Here is a 24342-nt window from a genome sequence, read left to right on the forward strand (position 1 = left end):
GACCTCACACTTGGTACGGCAACTCCCATCCTATCATGTATTTATACCTTCTCCTGTAATTTCCACTCCATGCCTCTGATGAAGTGGGTTCTAGCCCACAAAAGCTTGTGCCCAAACAAATTTGTTAGTCTCTAAAATGCCACAAGGACTCCAGGTATCCCAGGGTCCCTTTCTGGTCTATTACAGATAGGGTGCCAACCCTCCAGGATTGGCCTGGAGTCTCTAGGAGTTAAAGATTATGGCATGTGATGAAATCTCCAGGAGTATATCCAACCACAATTGGCAACCCTAATTACGGACCAATTTTTCTGGACTACCCAGGCTGTGCCGCTACCCACCCTGCCCGCTGCCTTACGAGTCCGACCCGAGTTGTGCCACCGCCCTACCCCCTGTCCCGAGCTGTGCCCTTCCCCCTCTCTGTTGAAGTCCCCGCGCTGTTTCCGGCCTCGCGGCCACCACTTACTAACCGTCCCCGCTGATTGACACCCTAGAGTCCCGCCTTACATCAGTTTACTAGCAGGAGCGAGCGCGACGAACCTTAGCCCCGCCCCAGCTCGGGGGCAGAGCCCGCTGATTGGCTGGTGGTTGCACGCCCGCCCTGACTCCGGGCAGCCCTGCGGTGCAGCCTGCCTGAGTGGGGCGGGGGCCGGCCGGGCTGCTTCCACTTGAGAGATGGCGGCTGCGGTGGGGAGATCGCTGCTGCTCCTCTTCTCGCGGAGCGGCGGCGGCGGCGGGGCGCTGACAGCCGCCGGCTGCTTCCCGGGGCTGGGCAGGCACCGACAGCAGCACAGGACGGTGAGCGCGGCAGGCGGGGCTGTGCCCTTCAGGTGCCGCAGCGGGGCTGGGGGATGTGCGGGCAGGACACTGGGAAGGCGGGAGCGGTGGGACCGCAACAGTCCCCGTGGGCCGCCGCAGTCGCTTTCTCGCTGTGCGGTGGCAGCAGCAGTTCTGCACCGGCTGTGGGCTCCGGGGGAGCAGCCCGGCCACGTTCAGCCTCTCGCGGAGCCGGCGCGGCAGGCAGGGGAGCTCGGGTCCCTCGGCGGGCGGGGCGGGACGCTCCCGTAGACACCCAGGCACTTCCCGGGGGCTCTGCCCTGTGCCCAGCCCCGCGGGGAGCCCCGCTCGGGCTTCCCCGGCGGGATCCCGAGGAGGGCCCCAGGTGCCTTAGGCGTGATGGGTGAGCGCGGCTGGGGTGCAGGGCTGCCGGGGCTGAGGGAGGAGGTGCTGCTGCAGTGACTGGGGAGAAGCCCTGCACTGTCCATGTCACCTCCTCTCCTGTCCGCGAGTTCCCGGGTGGATCTTGATTGCGGGCTCGTATTGCCTGGCGGAGGGGAAAGGTTTGGGAGGCGCCGGGGGGACCCCTCGTGATGAGGCGAGCTCCTTCTGGTTAGGGCTGATAATGGTATTAACGGTGGAGAGATCCCGGGAGCTAGCAAGAGAGAGGGGGGCAACTATAAAGTGAAACAGGCCTGCTTTTGTTCTAATTGCATTTAGAAGTGCTGAGGAGCGGCATTGGGGCTTCCTTCTTGGCGGTCAGCAGAGTGTCTTCCTTCGGGATTGTCCACATCCATATGTGTTGGCCCCTAGCCAATGATGTAACATAGTTGTAAGAAGCTGGTCTCCCCTTCCTCCCTCAGAGTAAAGTTGTATACTGAAAGCAAGATCATACAGGCTGGTTAGTTTAACTAACACTTCCTCTTAAATATGTAGTTGCCTGTAATGCTTAATTTGCTAAACGCATGGCAGAAAAATGATCCTTAGGGATAGGAATGAGGAAAGTAGTGTGTAGGTTGTGTATGAGGGAATAATCCAGGCTACGATGAGTCATGCAGCAGTGTCAAAGTTGATATCATTCTGCATATGACAACAAAAAAGGCAGAGTTGAAGGGATTAAACTATAGAATGGACAGCATTGAGTTTCTAAAGGTAAAAGTGTGTCAGTTGTGTTGCTGAATTTTTTTTATATATCATTAATATTGATGTGAGCTTTTCCATAGTTGTGCTGAACTGTTTGTTTTGTTTTCTAATGTTACATAAACTGTGATCCATTTTTAAACATCCCAACAAAATCCTTTCATTTATTAATACTCACAAACTTGTTTTTAAAATCTTCTAAGTGATTCTCTAGAGTCTCTCGATAAACCTCTGTTTATCAACTTTTTGGGGACTAGAAAACCAACCTATGTTTTAGTTAAGCTGAGCAAATAAAATTAATGAAACATATGCAAGGTATGAAGGTGGAAGGGTGTACAAGGCCACCAGTGCGCTCTGACAGCTCATTAAAGCAACCGTTCAACATTCTTAGCATTATCTTATTGCATATCTGCTATAGTGATGGCTAATTTATGTGAAGTTTGAATTAAAAGTGCCTTGATTGTAGAGAGTCTGCATTTGTATCTTCCTCTACAGATCACTATCAAAAATGAAGGCTAAATTCAAATGTAACGGTGTACAGATAAGAAACAAAGGAAGTAAGAGCCAAAGTAGAAGTATAATAAAAAAGAGGATCTTGTACCTTCTAGCTGAAAAAGTGTAACTTTAAGATGGGATCGAACATGTGCAAGTTACAGATGGAAAATTTGGTACATGATCCCTCCTGCTTTTCAGTGCTACTATTTACACTGCTTCTCTGCCATCATCGTTAAGCAAACCTGTCAAACTTCCCTTTCCCTCCACCTGCAGACTTATAAATTAATAAATGGCAAATAATGTGCATACAGATATCTGAATAGGAAATGTTTGTACAATTGTCAAGTGACAGGATAGTAAGTATTGTGATAAGACAGGTGGCAGACAACTTGCTTGTCAAATGACGTATAAGATTTAAAAAAATTAATGCCTTATTTTCTTTGTTGCTAGAGTTCAGAATGATACTAGTTTACACTGGGTTTAGGAAGTTTACAATACATTTAAACAAATGGTAGAACTACAAAATAGCGCTTTAAGGAGAGCTTAGTATCACATGTATACAAGGAGTATTTTTTAGATCTGTAATCAAGCTGAAGGAGAAGGAAAAAGTCTTTGGGGCATCCTAATCTAGCGAGATACTTGATTATACTCTGTTAGCAATCAGTTTCTGGATCAGCCTTTTCAAACTGGCCTTGGAATATGAAATAGCTTTTAATTGGCATGAATCTGGTGATGTCTGCATTGAAGTATTAGCGTATCTAAATGTTGGTAGCTATAGGAAGTGGGAGTTTAGTTTAATTTTTAGATTTTTTTTTTAACTTCTTCCTGGTTTTAAAAGATATATTGAGTAACACACAAACTTACTAATGTCGGGATAAAATCATAAACACAATGAGGGGAGACCATCTACAGACAGAGCAATTTTTTGTTTCCTTATTTTCCTTTCAAGATTAAATTAGACATATCTCGGCAATTGTCCTCTGTATACAGTAGGTGGCACTCTCTATTGGTCTGTAGCTCGGATGACTCCCGGCAACAATTCTGACTTCTATTCTGTTGCTCAAGTACATATTAGTATGTGAGTTGGATCCTCACAGCATGCTAGTTGGGTCATCAGTTAAGGACATGTAATTCACAAATAGATTAGCTTTTTGGGGGTAGAAGGGAGAGTGTGTGATTAAAATACAAATGCCAAATGGAGTTTTTTCTCTTTGCTGACCTTGGGCATGGGGCAGAAAAATGGGTACATTAGTGCTATAAGCAAATTAGTGTACTTCACTTAGAGACTTGGTAAAGATTTTTTGTAAAATACAAACTTTGCTTATGTCTGTTTGGAAAAGCCTATTAACTATTTGTGTTCACTTGAAAAAAAAATTACTAACAGCACACCTTTGTGTATAATATGTAATAAACCAATGTGTGAGAGCTAAAAAGTAAACTGGTATGGAAGGAAGTTTCACTTTTCAAGTTTTCAAGGACTATTTCTACACAAATGAGTAAGAAAGAATTGCTGAAAATACTGTGGTATTCCTCAGTTCAGACTGAGTGTACGGAACACCTAACCTTGAAATCTTCTTACAGTTCTTATCTTATCACAGTTCTGTTATAAATCTGTCTATAATGATACCTGTGGATTTGCTGCTTTAGTGGAAAGTTGTAATTAATGCATGACTTCTGTTTGTAAGAATGTCCAATTCTGAATTGCTACACCTTATGTAGCATTAATTCTTAATTTTTTTGTATGTCACTTAAAATATGTTTTCAAAGTATTGAAGCTTTGTTTTTAAAGTATTGCAGCTTTTCCCTAGCTTTGTATGGTACTTGTTTGTAAGACCAGCTCCTCTCATGAACTTGGATTTGGGGCATGATTCATCAGAGCAGGGAGAGACTGGATTGTATTTAATGAATAGATTCCTGCTTACTTGATTCTAAAAGTTGATATAGCTCTAGTAGTTGATGAATTTCTCTGTATAAATATCATATTTCTATTATTTTGTATTTGATAAGTTAAATATTAAGTGTACTTGGTCGTGTATAAAACACAGAAAACACCGTGCTTACCACATTGTAAATACAGCATCTTAATTAAGCCCAAATTCGGTAAGCTGAAGCTACTTGTGTGGCATTACCATTTATTTGTTTAACTATTAAATCTCTCCTGGCTCCAGAAAGGCAGTTTGTTGAAATTGTATTTCCTGCTAAGTTTTAAAGGTGAATTTATTGCAATGGTGACTGAAATCTATGTGCTGAATGTTCCTACTGACCAGGCTAAGAGTAGCATTCAACCCACAAACAAGTTTAAAAACCAACAAAATTCCACCACCTGTCTGGGTTCCATCTGCTCTCTCTGATACTCCACAACTCTGTGCGCCGGTGGCGGAGTCCCGCTCTGTGCGACAGAGGCTGGTCCTGGCAGAAGTCACCAGAGTCGGAGACTTCCTGGACTACGACTGCGGAGACTGGCTGGATCCCCTGATGCTCGCTCAGCGCATGGGGCTCTCCGGCCCTCATACTCCCCGGCTCATGGTTCAGGAGGTGAAGGCCGCTTTACTCCCTGGGCCTACCTCGACCAAGTCCTGCGAGAGGGTGCCCCCTGCACCCCAGGCCCTCCGGACCTTTTCATCAGGACCCTACCCCAGGGACCCACCCGGCCACCCAACCCCTTCACCGTGAGCCAGCTGCACGAATTGTAACCAGCTTACTTTCAGACCGTGCCAAGGAAACATCTGTACATGCTTATGCGCCACACCCTTCAAGTCCTCACCCTTGCATCCCACCCCGACACAAAGTGACAGGACCTCCTACCGCTTCTGGAGGGTGAGGCACCCCAGTGGGCCAGCCCATACTCCACCCTGGTCCTGAGGCCCGCTGGAGATATCAGTTGGCAGCTCCTTCACGGGGCTGTGAGCACAGGCATGTTCTTGGCGTGGTTCAGCCCCATCCAGGACACCTGCCCCATCTGCAGTGTGAGGGAGACCCTGGCGCACGTGTACCTGGAGTGCACCAGGTTGCAGCCCCTATTCTGGCTTCTCCAGAACCTCCTGCTCCGGTTCTGGCTGCACTTCTCCCCGCACTTGTTCATCTTGCACACCCTATCTGTGGCCCTACTAAGTTGTGAGACCTCCTCGTCAACCTCCTCCTGGCACTAGCCAAAGAAGCGATTTACACCACCAGGAAGAGGATGGTAGACGAGGGGGTGCTCTGTGACTGTGCGGCCTACTTCCACTCCTTTCTGGTCTCACGCATCCGGGCAGAGTTCCTCTGGGTGGCATCTGCTGGCTCCCTTGATGCCTTCAAGCAACAGTGGGCTCTGTCCGGGGTTCTCTACTCTGTGTCCCCGTCCAGTTCCCTTCATTTAGCCCTGTAACCTCACTCCTGTCCCTGTTATATCTTTAGTTGTCCCGCGTACTTAACTGAGATCCCGGACCTTGTGGATCCTCTCCTTTAGGCTGGGAGAGGTCCTTTAGTAGTGGGTGGGCTCTGCCTGCCCACTTCTAGGATCCCAACAGACTGATACTCCACAATGTCTCATTGTGACATCCAGCTGCCAGACTACTGCTGGAGTTATGAGCAGGCCCAGAGGACCTAGAGGACATAAAATAAAAACCAAGCTTTCAGAACCCTGTCCTCTGTAGTGGTAGAGCAAAGGGAGGACTTTGCCTGAACACTTTTGGCTTGCTCAGTGTTGGTAGTGGATTTTTCCCCCCCGTAGTTGTAATTTTGTTTGGATGTATTGTGTGGTTTTGGCAACTCTGTCTGTGGGTCTTGAAGCATGGCTTTCACTTATGCATTGAATCCCTATGTCTCTTCATCCTGGTTGGTTGGGAGCAGTTGACACAATGGAGAATTAAATGGGTTTTAGTGTCTTCTTCACAGGTCCTCCTTAATGTTGCAGTGAGTTTGGATTTTTACAGTGTGTGTGGATCCAGTCTGTGATATAAAAAATTGTGTGTATGATACTACTGCTATAATCTAATGGGCTATATTATCTGACAGTCACAAAAAGTTGTAGGGTTGAGGATTGTAAGAGTACAAAGCACCACAAATATATGATGTAGAGCAGTTGATCGGTGTACCAATCAACTAGAATCCTTACTGTGAGGAGTTGCAGACTAGTGTCCATGAATATTTCCAATAGCACCAAGAATATGGTATGTGTAGGGCTGGATTAAGTTTGATAGGGACCTGGGCTGTTACAGTTTTGGGAGTCCCTCTTTGCATATTCAGTTCCTTCCCTCTGCTGTTGTACCATCACCCAGATGCCAAACGCTCTGTTAAATTACCTGTGTTGTTTTGGTTCTGGTTTTTAAATGATAAACCAGTTGGAAAGCTGAATGAAAGTTTAAATGAACAAAACCATTTTAATTTTGGCTCATACCTGGTAGTGATACGCATAGTGATGCTATGCTTTAATTGTCTAAGTACCTATACTGGTGATATTCAGTGTTTTCTGACAGGCCTGATAAGACAAAGAGCACACTCTAGGGCCAAAGGGCTCTTCAGATGTTTGCTCTCTAGTGAGCCTGACTCCAGTTAGGGGTCATGCCCTTCAAGACTAAGTGTACCAGATTAGATTTATTAATCTCAAAATAAAAGGTAAAGCATGCTGATAGGCAATAGTCCAACAAAATCTTGCATACAAGATTATACAAATGAACTGTAATGCCATAACTTGCTGCTTTAATTCTGTTATATTAAATTAAAATTAGAAGTTAAACTCATGAGAAAAGAATGGACCTCTAATTTCCCTTTGTTACTGCCTGAAAGGTTGACACTTGCTTGCATAGTCTATTTTTGGAAAAGTACTGCACAGCACACAATCAAGTAAAACTAGTGAAGCACATCAATTACTGATTTCTTTATGTTGTATAAGTATCTGATTAAGCACCTGATTAAAAGTGTACCACTAAGTTGAAATGTATCGACACAGTCCAGTTTCAATGTGTGAGAATGTAAATGAAATGTTTCTAAATTAATGGTACGACAGTAAACAGAAGGAAAAATAAACTGAAGTGAATCTGGCCAGTCCCGTTCTGCCTTTTAGCTCCACATCTGCCCAGCCCCCATAAGCTGTATTCCACCCCCCCACCCCATCTCACCTTCACTCTTATTGGGGTTCTTCACCTCCCGCTTCCCAGGCTGGGGGGAGGCATTGCAGTGGGTACCCCTGTGTAGGCAGAGGAGGGGTAGGTAGCTCCAGGAGTTCGCTATCCCCAGGCTGGGTGTTACAGGGAGGGAGGGGGAGGAGTGGAGGGAGCCATTCCTGTTCATGGGAAGAAAGAGTGAAGCTACCATGAGCTGCAGGGTTCTCTTTGCTCCCCCTCCTCTCCTCTCCTCTGCTCTACTCTTGTGAGCAGGGACCACTCTTCCCCCCCCCCGTGAGAATAGGTTGGCTCCTGAGGGGCAGTGAGGAGAGCTCGGCTGCTTCCTGAGGAGCTCTGATTGGCTGCTGCTGCTTAGTGGGCATGAAGGTGGCCAGTTATTGGTCAAATGGAAGTCCCATGTGGGCCAGATCTGGCCTAAGGGCTGCCAATTGAAAAACAGTGCAGTAAATTATATATTTTGGGAGCCCCTTGAAATCTGAGGCCCTGGGTTGTAGCCCCTTAATGCTCTTGCATTAATCCAGCCCTGAGTATGTGTTCTCCAAACAGAAAAGTATGCCAGATCCCTCTCTGGTGAGTTTGTAATCTTCAGGCAGAGAAGGAAGAAGGTGCTCAGTATATACATGGTTGATACGGTGATTGGTTGAGTCTTGGTAACATAAAAAGTTTGAGGTTTTTATAGAATATGTAAGCTGTTCCCAGTTAGAGCTCATGGTTGCTATTTTCAGTTGGTAAATTCCCTGAAGATATGCTAGGAGTGGGCTTTCAAGAAAGAGTGGAAAAGCTAATGACTTTGTGGATGAGATGACCCAAAGAGGGTGTAGAATGGCAAGACATAGAGCAGAGAGCTCTGTAGTACCCCCAAGGACACTGGGAGAGACCAAGAGGAGGATCTGCTAAATAGTTAGTAGAGATTAGTATCACACAAGAGCAAGGTAGATAAGATGTCAGGAATGAATTTACAACCGTGTCAAAAGCAGTAGAGAGGTTAAGGAGGATAAGGGTGAAGCCTGGGACCCAACATTTTTGGCTACAAAGACTTGGTTATATTTTTGAAGAGAGCAGTTTCAATGGAATGAAAAAGGTGGAAGACGGAATGGAGGGAATACGAAATAGAATTGGAGCCAAAGAACTCAAGATAGCAGTTGTCTATGGATCACTTAATCTTAAAAATGAAGGAAGCTGGGAGGTAACTGAGGTCAGTGGATGATTTTTTTGAGAATGGAGGAGAGAGAGCATGCAGAACTGAAAGTTTCCAGATGACATGCAGATTGGGTAAACAATTAAGAGGACAGTTCACAGATACAGAGCAATCTGAATTACTTGGTAACTGGGCACAAGCAAACAAAATACATTTTAATATGGCCAAATGTAAAGTCCTACATCTAGGAACAAAGAATGTAGGCCATACTTGCAGGATGGAGGACCCTGTCCTGGAAAGTAGTGACTGAAAAAGGTTTGAGGATGATAATGAATATTCAGCCAAGAATGAGTGTGGAGACATGGAAAGCCAGGGTCAAAATTGGTGAGGAAAGTGATTGAGGAAAGTGAAGTTGAGATAGGGGTAAGTTATGTGACAGATACAGAGAGGGAGAGATGGGAAGAATTACTCAAAGTGGGAAGGACTGGAAGTAGTAGGAGAGGGAGAGGAAAAGCCTAACAATGTCCTATTGGATGGCTTGAGGTGGAATGTTACAACGTGGTATAGTGCTACAAAATGTGCTGTACAAACCAGTGCCATCTTCAAACAATAGGAGTGGAGTGTGAATGAGTCAGGTACTTCACTTTTTTGCAGGTATTGGCCGTTATAGTAGCCATTAATGTTGACGCTATTGATCTGAGGGGTGGCAATAAGATGTATGATCTTTATCTTTCAGCAAATGTTGGCTATTATGGCCAGGGCTTTCTGCTTGTCTGCTATTTAGATAGTGGGCTTTATCCACTGACGAAGGCAGGCTGAGTAATATCGGAGAGAAAATTGTTTCTAAATGGTTGCTTCTGAAAATAAGGATTATTGTGAGGCAAGGGAATATGCAGGGAAACCTATGATTTGATTCTACGTTGCAGCTGACTTCTACAGAGTGGTATGGATGTGGAGGGTAAGATTTTAATGGTGGGAGTTATGTGATGCAGGAATATGGTTGGAGAGATGTCTTGTGTGAAGGAGCTCTATCCAGAAGTAAACTATAAATATTTTCAAATGAGTGATTTATTTACTAAAGCTCTTAAAATATAATATTCTACATTTGTGCTGCTCACTGGTTCTGAATGTCTAATCCTCATGATTTATTCCTATATAGAGATTGGGGGGGCGGGGGGGGGGCAGTAGTGTGGTGAATTCTTACATGGCATTGGGGCAAACAGAGTTGGGCTGGATTCCTGAAAGAACTTCAATTCATAGTCTCCATCTATGCAGTCTTCAGATGTTGGTTAACTCAAGGGGTTCTAGACATAATAGTGATTGCCCACTGACTTTTTAAAACAAATAAAACCAGGAGAAATTACTGAAACTGTCCCTGATCTAACCCTTCTAGTAATGCAACAAAATTGTGAGTGGGCTTCCTATATATACTCTAAATTTGATTTTTAGAGGAAAGACTATGGTTACTTATGTTCGTCAGCACTCTGAGTTCCTCTAGGATTTCAGAGCAGGTTGTTCAGTATCAGTGTAATGGTAAGTATATTGGTTAGAACCAAAGTTTGGTGATAACCTCTTTGTTCCTAGAAAAAGTTTAAATGTTCTTGTTCTGGGAGCTTTCCATTGTCTTGCATTGAACTGATTGGGCACATGCTGTACCTAAACCTATGATGCTGTCCATTCCATGGCTGAAACAATTGTAGCAATAACCATTAAAACGTTGTTGCTTAGCAGGGTTTTAATAGTTTCCCTGGATTGTGTGGATTTGGAATTTTTGTGACAATATTAAAACTGTACTAATGACTACCTGCAGGCTGAAATAGCTTATCCACAAAGATCACAATTTACTCAGCTCTTCTAAGCCCTACTCTCCTGGAATATACTATATCATAACTACAATTTTCAAATCAAGAGTTATTAAGACCTATTTTAAGAAGCGTGACTGTTAGATGAGTTGTAAAAATACTGTAGCGCTCATCACATTTCCTTTTTCTCTCTTTTAGGGTGAGCATGCTGTGACCACAATTTGTCCACCAAACTAAAATCCTTAACACAACACTGCTATAATGTCTCCAGATGGGTTCTGGTGTTGGGTTGTCTCTAGAGACCTCTTTTTTGCCTGTCTACATTAATCTACATTAGAAGAATGACCCATTTCTGACAATTGGAGCAGCTAAACTTTGCTAATGCAGAAACAATTATCTGCATCAGAAACTCGCTTTTCTGCTGCACTTCCTGAGATGACCAATATGATAAGGATGGCCCATTCTTCTGTACAAACAAGTGTTAGTCATTCATTAGGGATAAGTTATTAGACTGCTGGTCTAACTAGATTCTCTTAGTTGGGAAGAATGGAAGAAGTTAGCTGAATTGTTAGGCATCAGAAAGCTGTACTGCCCCCTTCCCCCTGAGTGCAAGCTGCATCCCTTGTCTGATTCCTTGCATCTTGGCCATTCCTGGCTAAGGTCAACTGAAAATGGACACTCCTTGGAGCTAGTTGGCATTTCCCTTTTACCTCTCAGTGCTGCCAAACATAATTGGCTGCATGTGTAATAATTTGAGAATCTATATAATTTATGAATTGTGTGAGATTATGAATCCTCTGTCAGGCTGGAAACATCCATTTTGAGTGTGCAGTTTTTTGCCTTATCCATGATCTGTTTGCCCCCATATTGATCTGAGATTCCAAAGGCTTCTGGCAAAAAAAAAAAATACTAATAGAGGGCAGGAGAGAGTCTAGGTGGGTGAGGTAATATCTTTTCTCCAACCAATTTCTTTTGGTGAAAGAGACAAGCTTTCAAGGTACACTAACCTCTACTTCAAGTCAGAGGGTAGCTCATTTTAAGTACTCAATTGTTGGAAATCTAGTCACTTTAGACAGAGGATTGGTCCCTGCCCAGAAGAACAGGTTTAGCGGGGCAAAAGTCACCTTGGCAACAAGAGTTATCTGGCAGGGGGTTTGTACTTATGTGCATAGGCGCTGACTTCCTCTCTACCTGGGGGGGTGCTCATCTTTTCTCCCCCCATCCCCTGCCCACACTCTACACCTTCCCCAAAGCTCCCGCCCTGCCTCTTCCCACCACTGCTCTGCCCCCACCCTCCTTTTCTCCCCTCCCCCACCCCTTTCCTTCCCCGAGTGCACCCCATCCCTGCTCCTTCCTGGAACCAACCTGCATGTTGTGAAACAGCTGCTCACAGTGGGTGATAGGCACTGGGAGGGAGGGGGAGGAGTGATCAGTGGGGGAGAGGTGCTGCGGGGTGGGGGAGGGAAGAGGCGGCAGCTTGGCGGCTGGTAGATGCTGAGAACCCACTATTTTTTCTCCGTGGGTGCTCTAGCTCTGGGAAAGAGCTTATGAGGGAAAGCTGACAAGGGTGGCACCTGACACAGAGGGATGAAAGTTTTAAAAAGGGTAGAAACTGTTCTGCTCAGGGATCATCTTAACTCTATAAGTAAGATACTACTCTCCATTTAATGGCCTTCATGAGGCAGGGGATACCTTCCAGAGACAACTTGCTGGACATTTTATGGTCCCTAAGGACTTCCAAGGGAAGGGTGAGATAGAAAGTGACATTCACGTAGCATTGGTTTTGGATGATTTGTACTCCGTGCTTTATATCAAAGTATCAAAGTATCAAAGAGCAAATTGAGTTAGACTCTGTGCAGATTGTGAGTGTGCATTAACTTCTTAACAACTGCTGTGTGCCCTGAGGAAATAAAACTATAAACCAGAAGCTTCACATCTTAGGGATGGGGTTCTGAGACTGTGTGTGTTTAAGTAACTGGGTTGTCTTGTAAGGGTCAGTGCTGGTCCTGGGGTCCTAAGGCGGGTGTGCTGAGGAGCTTCATTTCTGAGAAGTAGCAGACTGAGTCAGTGCCCAGAAAATATGCCAGACGGGCCAAGGGAGGAACCTATACTACAGCTTGTTGACTCTCCAGAAGCTTGACACACCTGGGGATCCAGAGCATCAGGCTTGGATTCATCTCAAAGCAGTCCCAGTAGGAGGCCAGGAGGGGGCACTTGTTAGGATTTGTGACCACCTGTAAGGCAAAATGTGTCTGCTGCCTCAGACCAGATGTGCTGCCATGGTTTTGAAGGGCTCAGTATCCCATAGGCTGAATGTTGAACCATTTCTAGTCCTGGTGAACAAGTGGACATCTAACATGGGTTGGCTTTTTTTGGTAAAACAGAATCCGTGGCAAGCTAAAAACTTTAGACTAAAGTGATGTTTTTATTATATATAGTTTGACTTGTACCAAATAGTGGATGGGAAACAAGGGGACAGGCTGCTTTGAATGAGAAAAGGGCCCGATTACTTGCTTTTAGTCTTGTCATTCTACTGCAGGGGTGGGCAAACTTTTTGGCCCAAGGGCCCATCTGGAAATAGAAATTGTATGATGGGCCATGCACGCTCAGAAAATTGGGGTTGGAGTGTGGGTGAGGGCTCTGATTGGGGGTGCAGGCTCTGGGGTGGGACCAGAAATGAGGAGTTCAGGGTGCAGGAGGGGGCTCTGGGCTTGGGCGGGGGAGTGGGGTTCAGGGGGGTGGGCAAGTTAGGGCTCCAGCTGGGTGTGCAGACTCTGGGGTGGAGCTGGGGATGAGGGGTTTGGAGTGCAGGAGGGTACTCCAGGCTGCAATTAAGGGGTTCAGAGGGTGGGAGGGGGATCAGGGCTGGGGCAGGGGGTTGGGGCATGGGGAAAGGCTCAGGGATGCAGGTTCCGGGCAGTGCTTATCTCAAGCTGCTCCCGGAAGCAGCAGCATGTCCCTTCTCTGGCTCCTATGCGGAGGTGTGGCCAGGTGGCTCTGCACGCTTTCCCTGCAGCTCCCATTGGAGTGCCAGAGAGGGGCCATGTGCCTGCTTCCGGGAGCTGCATGGAGAGGCCCCCAACCCTGCTCCCTTGGCTGGAGCTCCCAGCAGGAGCTTGAGGGCTGGCTTAAAACAGCTGGCAGGCCATAGTTTGCCCACCCCTGCTCTAAAAGCTCTGTTCAGAGCATGTACAAGGACTATATGATAGTGTTGTGCTTCCAAACCTGAAAGGAATTGCACCTCCCTAAACTGTCCATCTTTGGATTGCTCCCTCCCATGATTATTCCTCTTGAATTTCCCCTCTGTTCCAGTCACCACCTCTCTGGGTGTCTTTTTCAGCATCTCTCCCTCCATTACGCTTCACCCCCTTCCACCAGGCTGAATACTGCTTTTGCAGCACTCTAATTTTAGGTCTAGCAACTTCATAAGACAGAAAGCACTACCTTTGGGCTGGTTCACCTACCTGAATGATTGCTCTATTTATGGTACTGAAATGTGGTAATGTAGGAGTGTATGGAGTAAGTGTTATCATAGGAATATTTTTTGGAGAATAAACCACTTTGGGTATTGCTCGTATAATAAAGAGTGTTTAGTGATGTGGTTTTTCAGCAAACTAAATGTTTTTAGGCCCTCTAGGACAGATCAGTCCTGAGCATTGAGAAGAAAGTGGCTTATCCTTTTTTTTTCCTGTTAAAGTTTTCGCAGCCCTTTACTTTCCCCATGTTAATGTCTCATATTGCATCCTATTAATAAAGATGAAAACATATAGTTTTCCAGTAGGACACCAAATAACTTTCCAATAGTAGATGATCTCACACTGGCTTGCTGCCTCTTGTAAAATATAAAGTACCTTCCCCCTCTTCATGAAGAGGGTGAATTATGATGTCCTTAAATCGCTGTGGCACCTTTTAGGAATGATTAAAGTTGCATAGCTCCACCGTGATAAGTGGGAGAGCAGAAGTTCAGAGTATTTGAGCTTGTCTTGGTAGATCACTTGAATTAGCCCTTATGGAGGGGCAGGGACTGCCATGCAACGAGGTAATTCCCAGACTTATAAAGCCGACAATGACAGTTCTGAATTTGATTTGGGGACTGCAGTTATGTGCTCCATTTAAGGAGGACTTTGGGTGTACTTCTGTACACAGGTACAGTTACTAAGCTTTAGACTGACAGTATATCATCACTTGTTAAATGCAATATGTCTGTAGTGCTTCTCCTCTAGGATTAGTGCAAGGCTTGAAGTGGTCTAGGGAGGTCAGTCACACACTTAAATAAAGCTGAGGTGGTATGGTTATTGGAAAGGAGGTAAAATATGCTTAAATAAGTTAGCTGACTCTTAATGTTTTTGATCTTATGAGTTTCCATCATGAACAGTGACATACCTGTCACTTTTCTGAGAGCACTTTTAGCTGAGACTTGGCAGACTGACATGTGTGCTGTTCTTGTTTTGGAACCAGTGCTATGCAGGCTTCCTGTGTAACAAATAATTGCAGGCCCTGTTCTCCCCAGGGAAGGAGAGCAGATGTTCTTTTTGCATCCCTGATAGGCACTAAAAACTTGATGCTGAATGACAGTCATTTGTACATACCATCTTGTAATACAGGGTAAACATATTAGAGAAAACCTTAAAAACAATAAAAGAACCTGTGCATGCTAAAAAGCTTACCAGAGGTGACCCCCAACTCCAGTCTCAAGCTCTGGTCGGTGTCAGTCCTTCAAAACCCACAGCTGGGTTTTCCCTGTGGCAACAAGTTGATAACTGTTTCAGATTCAGAACTATAACCCAGACTGTGCAGTTCAGCCTTTTGTTTGCATAAGTCCGGCTTTGATGACTACCTGTTCCCAGAGACTGGACAGCAGACAATGACCCACCACTCCTCAGAGCATAGTTTCAAAAGTCGAGGTTTTTGCGTATCTGGAGGTGGGGAATTTACATTAACCTCTCCCTTGGTGTTCCTCATGAAATGCACTTCATACTTACTGTCGCAAAAGACCATTCTTGTCTGCCACATTTTCAGTATAGTCCTTTTAAACTCCAGGCCACACATCACACCTGTTTCCCCTGCCCCCCAACAGAGGTTACATCCAATCCCAGCCCACAGTAATACATAAACTTGTGCATAATACAGTGGACCCCAAAGGAACTCAATAAGGTCTCCCAAGGGTATGTGGGAAACTGCCACATCTACCACAAATTTATCATCTGGGCTAAGTCTGCACATACCCTGCAGCTGGGAAATGACAAATGGTCATCTCTTGTTACATGGTACACAGAGTTGCCAGGAAGCAGTGCAGACTGCATCCTCTCTTCCAGATGCTGAGTATCATTCAAACACGGGCCAGAGGAGCAATTCCTATGTTGCTCCTCTCCTCTTTCTCCTGGCTGGCAGTCTAATATTCACCAAGTCTCTGAGCCAGCCAAAATTTTTCTGTTTCTTTACTTCTGTGTTCAAAAAAAAAAAAAATGCAAGCAATGGTGGGTTTTTTTTTTGTTGAGATAATGCAGTATGATCCCATAATCATATTAATTTTTAAAGGGAGTGGGTAGCTTTCACCATTGTGAGGCTCTTTAAGACCAAATTTAAGTTTCCTTTAAGTTTTTATTTGTAACATCCTCAGCCACCATTCTGGCTTCTTGTTGATGTGATGATGGTAGAATGGAGACTCTGGTTCGTTTAGTTTCGGTAGGAGATACAATCTCTACATTTAAAGTTTTGTTTGCTAAAAGTTGGTATACTGTGTCTTCTGCTTATCGGATAGTCTAATCTGTATTCCTTGTGTTCCCTCCATCTTAGTTGTACACTTCTTTCTTATGTTGCACTTACATTGTAAATTCTTTGGTACAGAGTCAGTGTTCTATGTGCTTTTACAATATATAGTACAGTTCAAACACTTATCCCATGATTGGGACCTGTAGGTCTGTTTGTAACACTAATAAAGGGGAATCTTAACTTGAGAACTAAAATAACAAATTGCCTATTCAGGAGAGGTTTCTTAGGTCTTTTGAAAAACTTGAAATCCAAAAGAAGCAGGAATGAGTAAAACACAAATTCAGCACTTAAACCTGTTATCTTCTCTGATCTCATTACACTCAATGGAAAAACTGAATGTGCCAATGACTCGTGGAAATGTTTCAGAGGGTTCCTACCACTTTTTTCACAAATGTTTGCTCTCCTGGGATAACTTCAAATGGAGGTTTTTTCTTTACATTCCCTTGTCTCCTGTTACCTCATATAGAATATTTGTGGAAGTAAGTGTTCGCTAAAATCCTTACTTCCTACTACTACCAGAAGAAGTTCCCATTGTGCATTTTTCTGATTCCTAATCTGCAAAGTAGCAAAAGTAATAAATATTCATACTACCAGTCAAAATGCAAACATTGAGCTTTAATCAGAATGGCCGAGTCCAAGGTATATTTTTGAATTTCAAAGATCTGTTGACATAAACTATTTTTAGAGAGATTTTTTTACATTATTCCTATTAAATGGAGAGCTGAACCCTATTTAGTGCTTTTCCCATAACATAGCAATCTCATTCTTATTTGCTGTTTGACTCAGAAAAGAATGCACTCTGCCTGGCAAAGTACCTCTAAAAATGGAAAGGCTTTAAATATATAATGACTTCTCTTGTCTCTAAGTGTAGACATAGCCTAGGGGTGTGTTTTCCAGCTCACGTAGATGTACCTGTGCTATCTCCACTTGAGAGAGGTGGTTTTGTTTTGTTTAAGTGTAGCCACACGGGCAGTGGCAGTGGTGGCACAGGCTTGGGAACCCACCCCCTACAAACCTGCCTTACTCCATGTTACTGCTGCCCTGCCCATGCTACCATGGTTGCACTACTATTTTTAGCAGCTAGTGCAGGAACGGCAACATGAGCTGGGAACCGCACCCCTCGCTCTTGAGTGCAGGTGTAGTCATAATGACAGATGAGGATTTTAAGAGAACAGGGGGACTGTTAGAACTAATTTATCAAGATATGCATGTGGTTTATATTAATGCTAGAGAACCATCCAGAGGCCAGAAGTTTGCCCCTGGGATTTGGAGGACTGCTGATGAGAATGAATCGGTATACAGATTGTATGTGATAACAAACACTTTATAGAGGAAGAAATGATTTAAAGGTCTCTCGGTATAGTCTGATTTTTTCCATGTCCCAGCCATGTGTTCTGGTTCTAGATAGAACTGGAACGTAGTCTGTGTATTGAACTTGAATAAATCTATTATAAGATGCTTATGTTAAGCAGGAAGAATCTTGCTTGGTTTGTAGTGGCTGGATTTCTCGTGTGTGTGTGTGTAGTAGAGGGAATGGAAGAATAACTTACTTTCTCCTTAGATGACCGTGAACAGAAATATGCTGAGATTGCACAGCAAAAAGTCTGTTCCTTTTTTAGCATGGAAATGCTCTCATTTACCATGTTTGGGAAATTCTCTTGGCTTTCTGCAGAAGAAAAAGCTGGAGTTAGAAATATTTTCTTCACATGACAGACCATAGTGTGTTCAAAATTCGTAACAGCATCTGCTATACTGCTACACTGCAATTAAAAACCCACAGCTAGTCAGTGCCACCTGACTCAGGCTAAGGGGCTATTTAATTGCCATGTAGATGCTTGGGCTGGATCCTGGGCTCTAGGCCCCAGAGAGGTGTGAGGGTCCCAGAGGATCCCCAACATCTACACTGCAGTTAAAGCATCCCACAAGCCTGAGTCAGCTGGCACAGATGAGCTGCGGGTGTCTAACTGCAGCAGAGACGCATCCTATAAGCTCATAAGGGCTTGTTGCTGAAAAGAGTGTTAGCCCCAGTCAGAGATTTTTTTTTTTTTTTTTTAATGGTACAGACTGTAATACCTGGAGTTCTGTTGGATTTAATTGTTTTAGTAGTTTGCAGTTTTGGTAATTAATACACAACTGCATTCCTATTCCTTTCAATTTGGTGATATCGTATTAAATTTGAACGAGTTGGGTGGTTGCAAGGAAATCAAGTTAGTCTGTATTCTTGTGAGCAAGACTTGTATATAAGTAATGTGTATTACTAAAAACTCAGCAATAAATTCAAGAACTACAGGGAGAAATGTTACCTTCCTGCGGTAATTTCCAGATATGTTGTTGTGCTTGTATGACTGACTTGCAAAAAAAATTATGCAGTACTGTTTATTTGGCTGTCCCTTAAACTTAATGACTGTAATGCATCATTGAAGTGCTGAAGCAGCAGAGGGAATGATATTTGGGACGTTTCCAGGTACTTGATCTATAAGAAGGCAAGTGAGGGCAAAGCTATAGGAGAAAACATTAGGTGGACATGTAGATGCTTATTTTGGCTGCAGTGGGAGTGCTGCCACTGTAGATTGAATGTACAGAATTAGTTAAACTAATGTATAATGTTGATTATGTAATACCAGGAGTTTTAGTTTGGAGGTGACTTGGCTGCTTTGAGGCAGGAAATACTACCTTTGTCCAAGGTGGTGTCCGTTAATAGCTCATGTTTACTCCTACGTATTGTATATTAAGAAGCCTAGCCCTAGAGAGCAATGTTGTACTCCATCTATAGGAGAAATGTTTGAGCCAATATGAAAGTGAGTGGACAGGCAAGGGAGAGAGGGTTCATAGTTTAAGATGGATCTTTAGTATCTCCAGTCAGACTGTAAGTTCATTCATGGCAAACTTGGGTTGGCAGGGAACTGAAGCATTGCTCAGTAATTAAGCTACTCAGGTCAGCAGCACTAGAAAAATGGACAACCATGATCTAAACTAGTCCAGAACTGGGAATATAGCTTTTCTGGTAGTGCTTTTCTACATGGGTAAACAGTTTTGTTTTCATAATGTAACATGAGCTTTCATTTCTCTTATTGGACTGTCTTTCGTTTTATATCTCTTCATACAATGCACATGTCGTTTGAATTGAAGTTGCTACATAATATTTCACTCATATAAATAGTTGTGTTCACAGTAATTTTAACTTAATTTATTTGATTGGCAGTATTTGTAAAACAGAACTACTCTGGACTGACATTTTTGTATGATGGAGTGCAATATTTAGGGATGTCGTCTCAGAATTGCAATGATGAAGCCTCATCGTAGTTTTATGGAAACATCTACATGATCATTTACATCGATATCTGTATTAAAGTGGGATCCATTTTGTGTTTTGACAATTAAATGACATACACCTGTTCAGTATGAACTAGTTAGCTGCAGACATACTAACTTTCTTGGTGGAAGATGGTTCTGTTTTCCTACTTCATGGAAGGAAACGAGATATAAAATTATAAATATAAACTGGAGTTGAAGCTTGAGCTTTCTGATTTGTAGTTTAAAAATGGAAAATCTGGCTTTATAATAAATATTTCTGGATTTTCAAATTAGAATCAGTAATATTTAACAGTCCATCAGTCTTGTTTCTATATTTAGAGAATTTAGCTCGCTGAAAGCAATTAAATCAGTTACTTTCGCCTCACTGAATTTCCAAGTGATCTAGTTTAATGCCTGTTAAAATGAATTCATTTGATTTACTTTTGGTGTAAATGTTCATGTGCAAATAGTTACACTTATCTGTGAAGTAGTGTCTGGTTTCTCTTTAACTGTCAAAGTGAGCAGCCCCTTTTACTCAGCAGAAGCAAACAGAGCTACCCATATAGGTTGTCTAATAAAGTAATTATTAAAAATTTCCCCTGTTGATGAATCATGTTTTCACTTAGGAGCTGGCATGTTTAATTTTATTCTCTGCACTAGTGTGCCAATCAGTTTGGCGTAATGCAGAATTAATTACAGGAGCTTCCCTTTTACAGGAAGCTCACTGTAATAAGTAGGCAGGGTGGGAATAAGAGGAAGCAGACAGGACCTATTCATGACTTTTCATGATGGTGGGCACCACACTTGTTTTGATAGAGAAGCTCAGTAAGAATAATTCAGATCCCTGGAAATACTTCTGCCAGTTGACCTGTGAGAGTAGATTTAGACCAGTTATGCTGCTGTTTTGGTGTCAATAGATTGCTGTGCCCAAAACATGCACAAAGTATTCGCTACAGGTTTCACCAGCCAAGATTCTCCCCTCCTACCCCAATGTCCAGCTCCTGGATGGATTATTGGAAATTTTGTTCATAATACAGACATCTGTTAATCCAGAAGGTCAAAGATGGATTTGGGTTTTTTTAATATGTATCTTAAAAACATCAAAGGTAGTTAGGATTTTTAAGAGGAGGTGGAAAGGGCTGCCATTGATAGCTGAGAAACTTAATACTATGCTACTTGAAGGTATACTCCTTTCAACCATGTTGGTTCTTTTTTTGTCTATTGGGTTCTTTATATGTTCAATTTTTTTGGTGTCTCTTTCTGCATTCCCACAACACCTAGCGTCAGATGGTGTCACCAGGCACTGTGGGATACATACCAGCAGTCCATTGCTCTCGACAAAGGTGCCCCAAATGTGAACACAATCTGTTGACAGAGGGAGCAAATGTAGACATGCTCTGGTGACTTTTCTTTTGTCCATTTTTCCCTTGTCGACATTAGTTTCATCAACAAAACTTGCCAGTGTAGACAAGCCCTCACCCTCCCTTGAATCAAGGACTAGCCAGTAGTCAGTTCAGCTCCTTTAAAAATGGCTGGTAGTCACTGAGTTATAAGAGGCTTTCCTTTACTGATTGATGTGAGCCTCTCCACAATTCCTAGCATGAAACTATTGGGACCGTATCTGAGTGTCTTTAGGCTTGGTGAAGGAAAATTACAAGACAAATCTGTTTAACACTGTCATTTCCTAAGTATTGTAGACAGTAAATAAGTTGAGATTCTGTGAGTCTATTTAAACTGCTTTAGAGCCATTGATATGTTGGCATTTCAGAAATGCTGCTCTTTCATGAATGCATCAGCAAAGAGTTAAATTTGTTGTGCTGAGCCAATGTTTTCATTTAAGGAATAAAGCTTACTGATACTACAACTCATTTACAATAAAACGTTTCAGTTAGTGTCAAGACATGAAGCTGGGAATGAGCAACGGGATGGATCACTTGATTACCTGTTCTGTTCATTTCCTCTGGGGCACCTAACATTGACCACTGTCGGAAGACCAGATACTGGGCTAGATAGACCTTCGGTCTGACCCAGTATGGCCTTCTTAAGTATATATCTTATTACAGAATTAAGTTTTCAGCAGTGTATTCTATATTGACTATACATTGTTATACCATGACCCCTTGCCATTTTTCAAATTGTTTATACCCAACCATTCATATTAGCTTTTTAAAAACTCCTGTTGGGAAGTTGAATGTTTTTTGGGGTGGGAGGAAAGGGAGGAGTCTCAGAAGACAGGAAGTATGGGAAATTAAAGGAAGGGGAATGTAACTTAATGATGGTTCTGTATGAATGCCCTTCCTGGTGATCTATTGTTCCTATAAATATAAGATGGAGATGTTTTGATACGGACATAATGGTTTTAATACGTTGTATTTTCCAGTTCAGGGTATATGCTTACTTTTATCCATTTTGTGTGAGTCTGTCTAGCACTATTCTCTTAAAATGTGAATAATCAGTCCTTCCACATCCCAGTCTTGGCTGAGTGCTTCTCAACTCAGAATGCTGCTTTTGATGTCCCCAGCATTCTCTAGGTGAATGCTGTACCTTTCAGCTGTTACTCACAGAAGCAGTGATGACAGGCTGGGTGATACTAACAGTTGTCTGTGTTTGGTCACGTGGTAGTTCGCATGATGGGCTAGAGAATGGCTACCTACTGGTTGTTCTTCATTGGTTCTGAAGTGAGCAGGTGTCCCTTAACTGGTATACAGGGTAAGGAGAGTGCTTTGGAGAACGTGTCTTACCTGGCATGTTGAGTTTGGGGTGAGATTGTCTTCTAATTGGTGGAGAGCAGGATTCTAGTCACTTTCCTAGCACTGGCTTATCAAGTTCTGGGCTTGTGTAGGGTAGGCACTGACAGGGAAAGAGATGAGCTACAGGACTCTGGTGAGGTAGCAATTGGGTTCCATCTCCTTGTGTTGCTGTTTAGAGTTCTGGCACATCCTCTGTACTCTGCCTCAGCATTAGAGGGTGCATCCATGGTATGATAAGTGCCCAAGGTAAGCAACACTTGGGTCTGTCCCCGCCTTGGTATATTAAGATTTAGCCATCCATTTTTTTTGGGTGGGCTTGCATAACACTTAATTTTGTCCCCTCTGGTCCTCTGCCAAAATCCTCCTCTCTGTAATCCTGTCTCAGCTCTGTGACCAGGAATAACTTGAAGGTTCTTTGGGCTTAATTTCATATTTTAATTGATTTATTTGTGTACACGTGTATCAATCCCTCAGCCGAGTCCCCATACCATCACTTAAGATACCCGAGTAAGCACATCTCCTTCCTCATGAAAAGGCAGCCAGTTTGTCCTTTATGTAACAAAAAAGTAGACACACTTCCTCTTTCCTGCAATTAGGAATGCTCTATCTTTGCTTGTTTTTGTGTTTTAAAACATTCCTCCCCCAACTTTTGTTCGTTCTTAACAGCCCCTCTTATCATGAAGTATCATTGAACCAGGGTGGATTAAAGGTAACAAATATTTAAATTGGATTTTAATTTATTTTTCTTCAAAAATAAGTATTTAAAATTTGAAGTTATGCCAACCTACATTATGGTCTAATCTATTAAAATTTAAATTAAAAATATTCAAGGCAAAATTTTAAGCCAAGTCAAACCACTCACTTGGTACACATCACTCGCTAAGCAAACTAGAACTAGGGTTTATTGAAATGCTAACCGGTATTTCAGAACATAAGCCTCTTCTGCAAGTGCAGAGAATATTTTCTTTATTTCAGGTTATTGAATTAGTTCAGTGCAATGACTAGCTCATTCAAAGTTGAAACGAATTGAGGGTTGTTTCTGGTCACCTTGTCCTTCAAGATTTTAGAACTAGTAGAGGTGATGCTCTCAACGTTGTTTTTATTCATAGATTGGAGGAGGAAAACAATTAGTTCAATTCACTAATTACAGATACTTCCTTTGTTTAATAAATGTTTTAAATGCAAAATGTTAGTTTTAACGTACTCTTATTTCTTATGTATTCATCACATTTAAGGAAGTTTTATTTGAAAATAAATTTTTTTGTGCATTTTTAATTGAATTCCAATTTTCATCCAGATGCAGCTTGACACATACCTTGAATAAAAAATTAATCTAGTAAATAAGTATCATTTACCATTTTCTACTTAATAAATTAGGAATCTGGAGGAGTGTACATTCAGCTAGATCATTACTTAAATTAGTGTATAGAGATAAAATGTATTGTGCTGGTTTTTGCTAACCAGAAGCAAATTTTTTGTAAAGGAGTTGCAAATAGGGTTGACAACCCTCCAGGATTGTCCTGGCATTGGACAATCTTCAGAAATTCGTCCAACCGAAGTTGGCAACCCTAGTTGCCAATCAACGTGATTTAATGGTTATACCAACCAAATGAGAATCAACTTCTCTTTAGGAAAATAACTACAAAATGCAAAACAAGATTAAAAATGATTATTTAAATCAACATTTCCTGCTTTCTGATTTTGAATCGCTGATTTTTAAATCAATCCACCCTGCATGGAACATTCAAACAGCATCATGGATGACAATCAGCAGGCAAGTGTTAGGTGATTATGGAGGGGGTCTGCTCAACAACAGCTTGGTTTTGTTTTTGAAGTACCTAATCCTTACAAAGTCATCCAAGTGTTAGTTTTCCTGAACTGAAACACAGTGCACCAAACACTTCAATTCTGGAGTTCCCCATGTAGAAAACTGCCTTAAGTAAGTCAGAGCTGAGAGCACTCATATAATACCTGTCCTCAGGACAGAGAACAACAGCTTCTTTTCTATATATGACCTAGAAAGTTCCCCAGGGATTTCCTTTCCTCATTACTTTTATCACCATTACTTCACC

The 24342-nt window shown here is 42.9% G+C and overlaps 1 protein-coding gene across 1 annotated transcript in view; it reads left to right on the top strand.

Moving 5' to 3' along the window:
• The first annotated feature begins 607 nt into the window (after positions 1 to 607).
• The window catches only part of MCU (mitochondrial calcium uniporter), a 143230-nt gene continuing 119495 nt past the window's right edge, over positions 608 to 24342 (top strand). Inside the window, exon 1 of the mRNA XM_074958978.1 lies at positions 608 to 795. Coding sequence (XP_074815079.1) covers positions 673 to 795 — 123 coding nt within the window. The 5' untranslated portion in view covers positions 608 to 672. The remainder of the gene's footprint in view (positions 796 to 24342) is intronic.

The sequence above is a fragment of the Natator depressus genome, chromosome 7, assembly GCF_965152275.1.
Source record: "Natator depressus isolate rNatDep1 chromosome 7, rNatDep2.hap1, whole genome shotgun sequence".
NCBI lineage: Eukaryota > Metazoa > Chordata > Testudines > Cheloniidae > Natator > Natator depressus.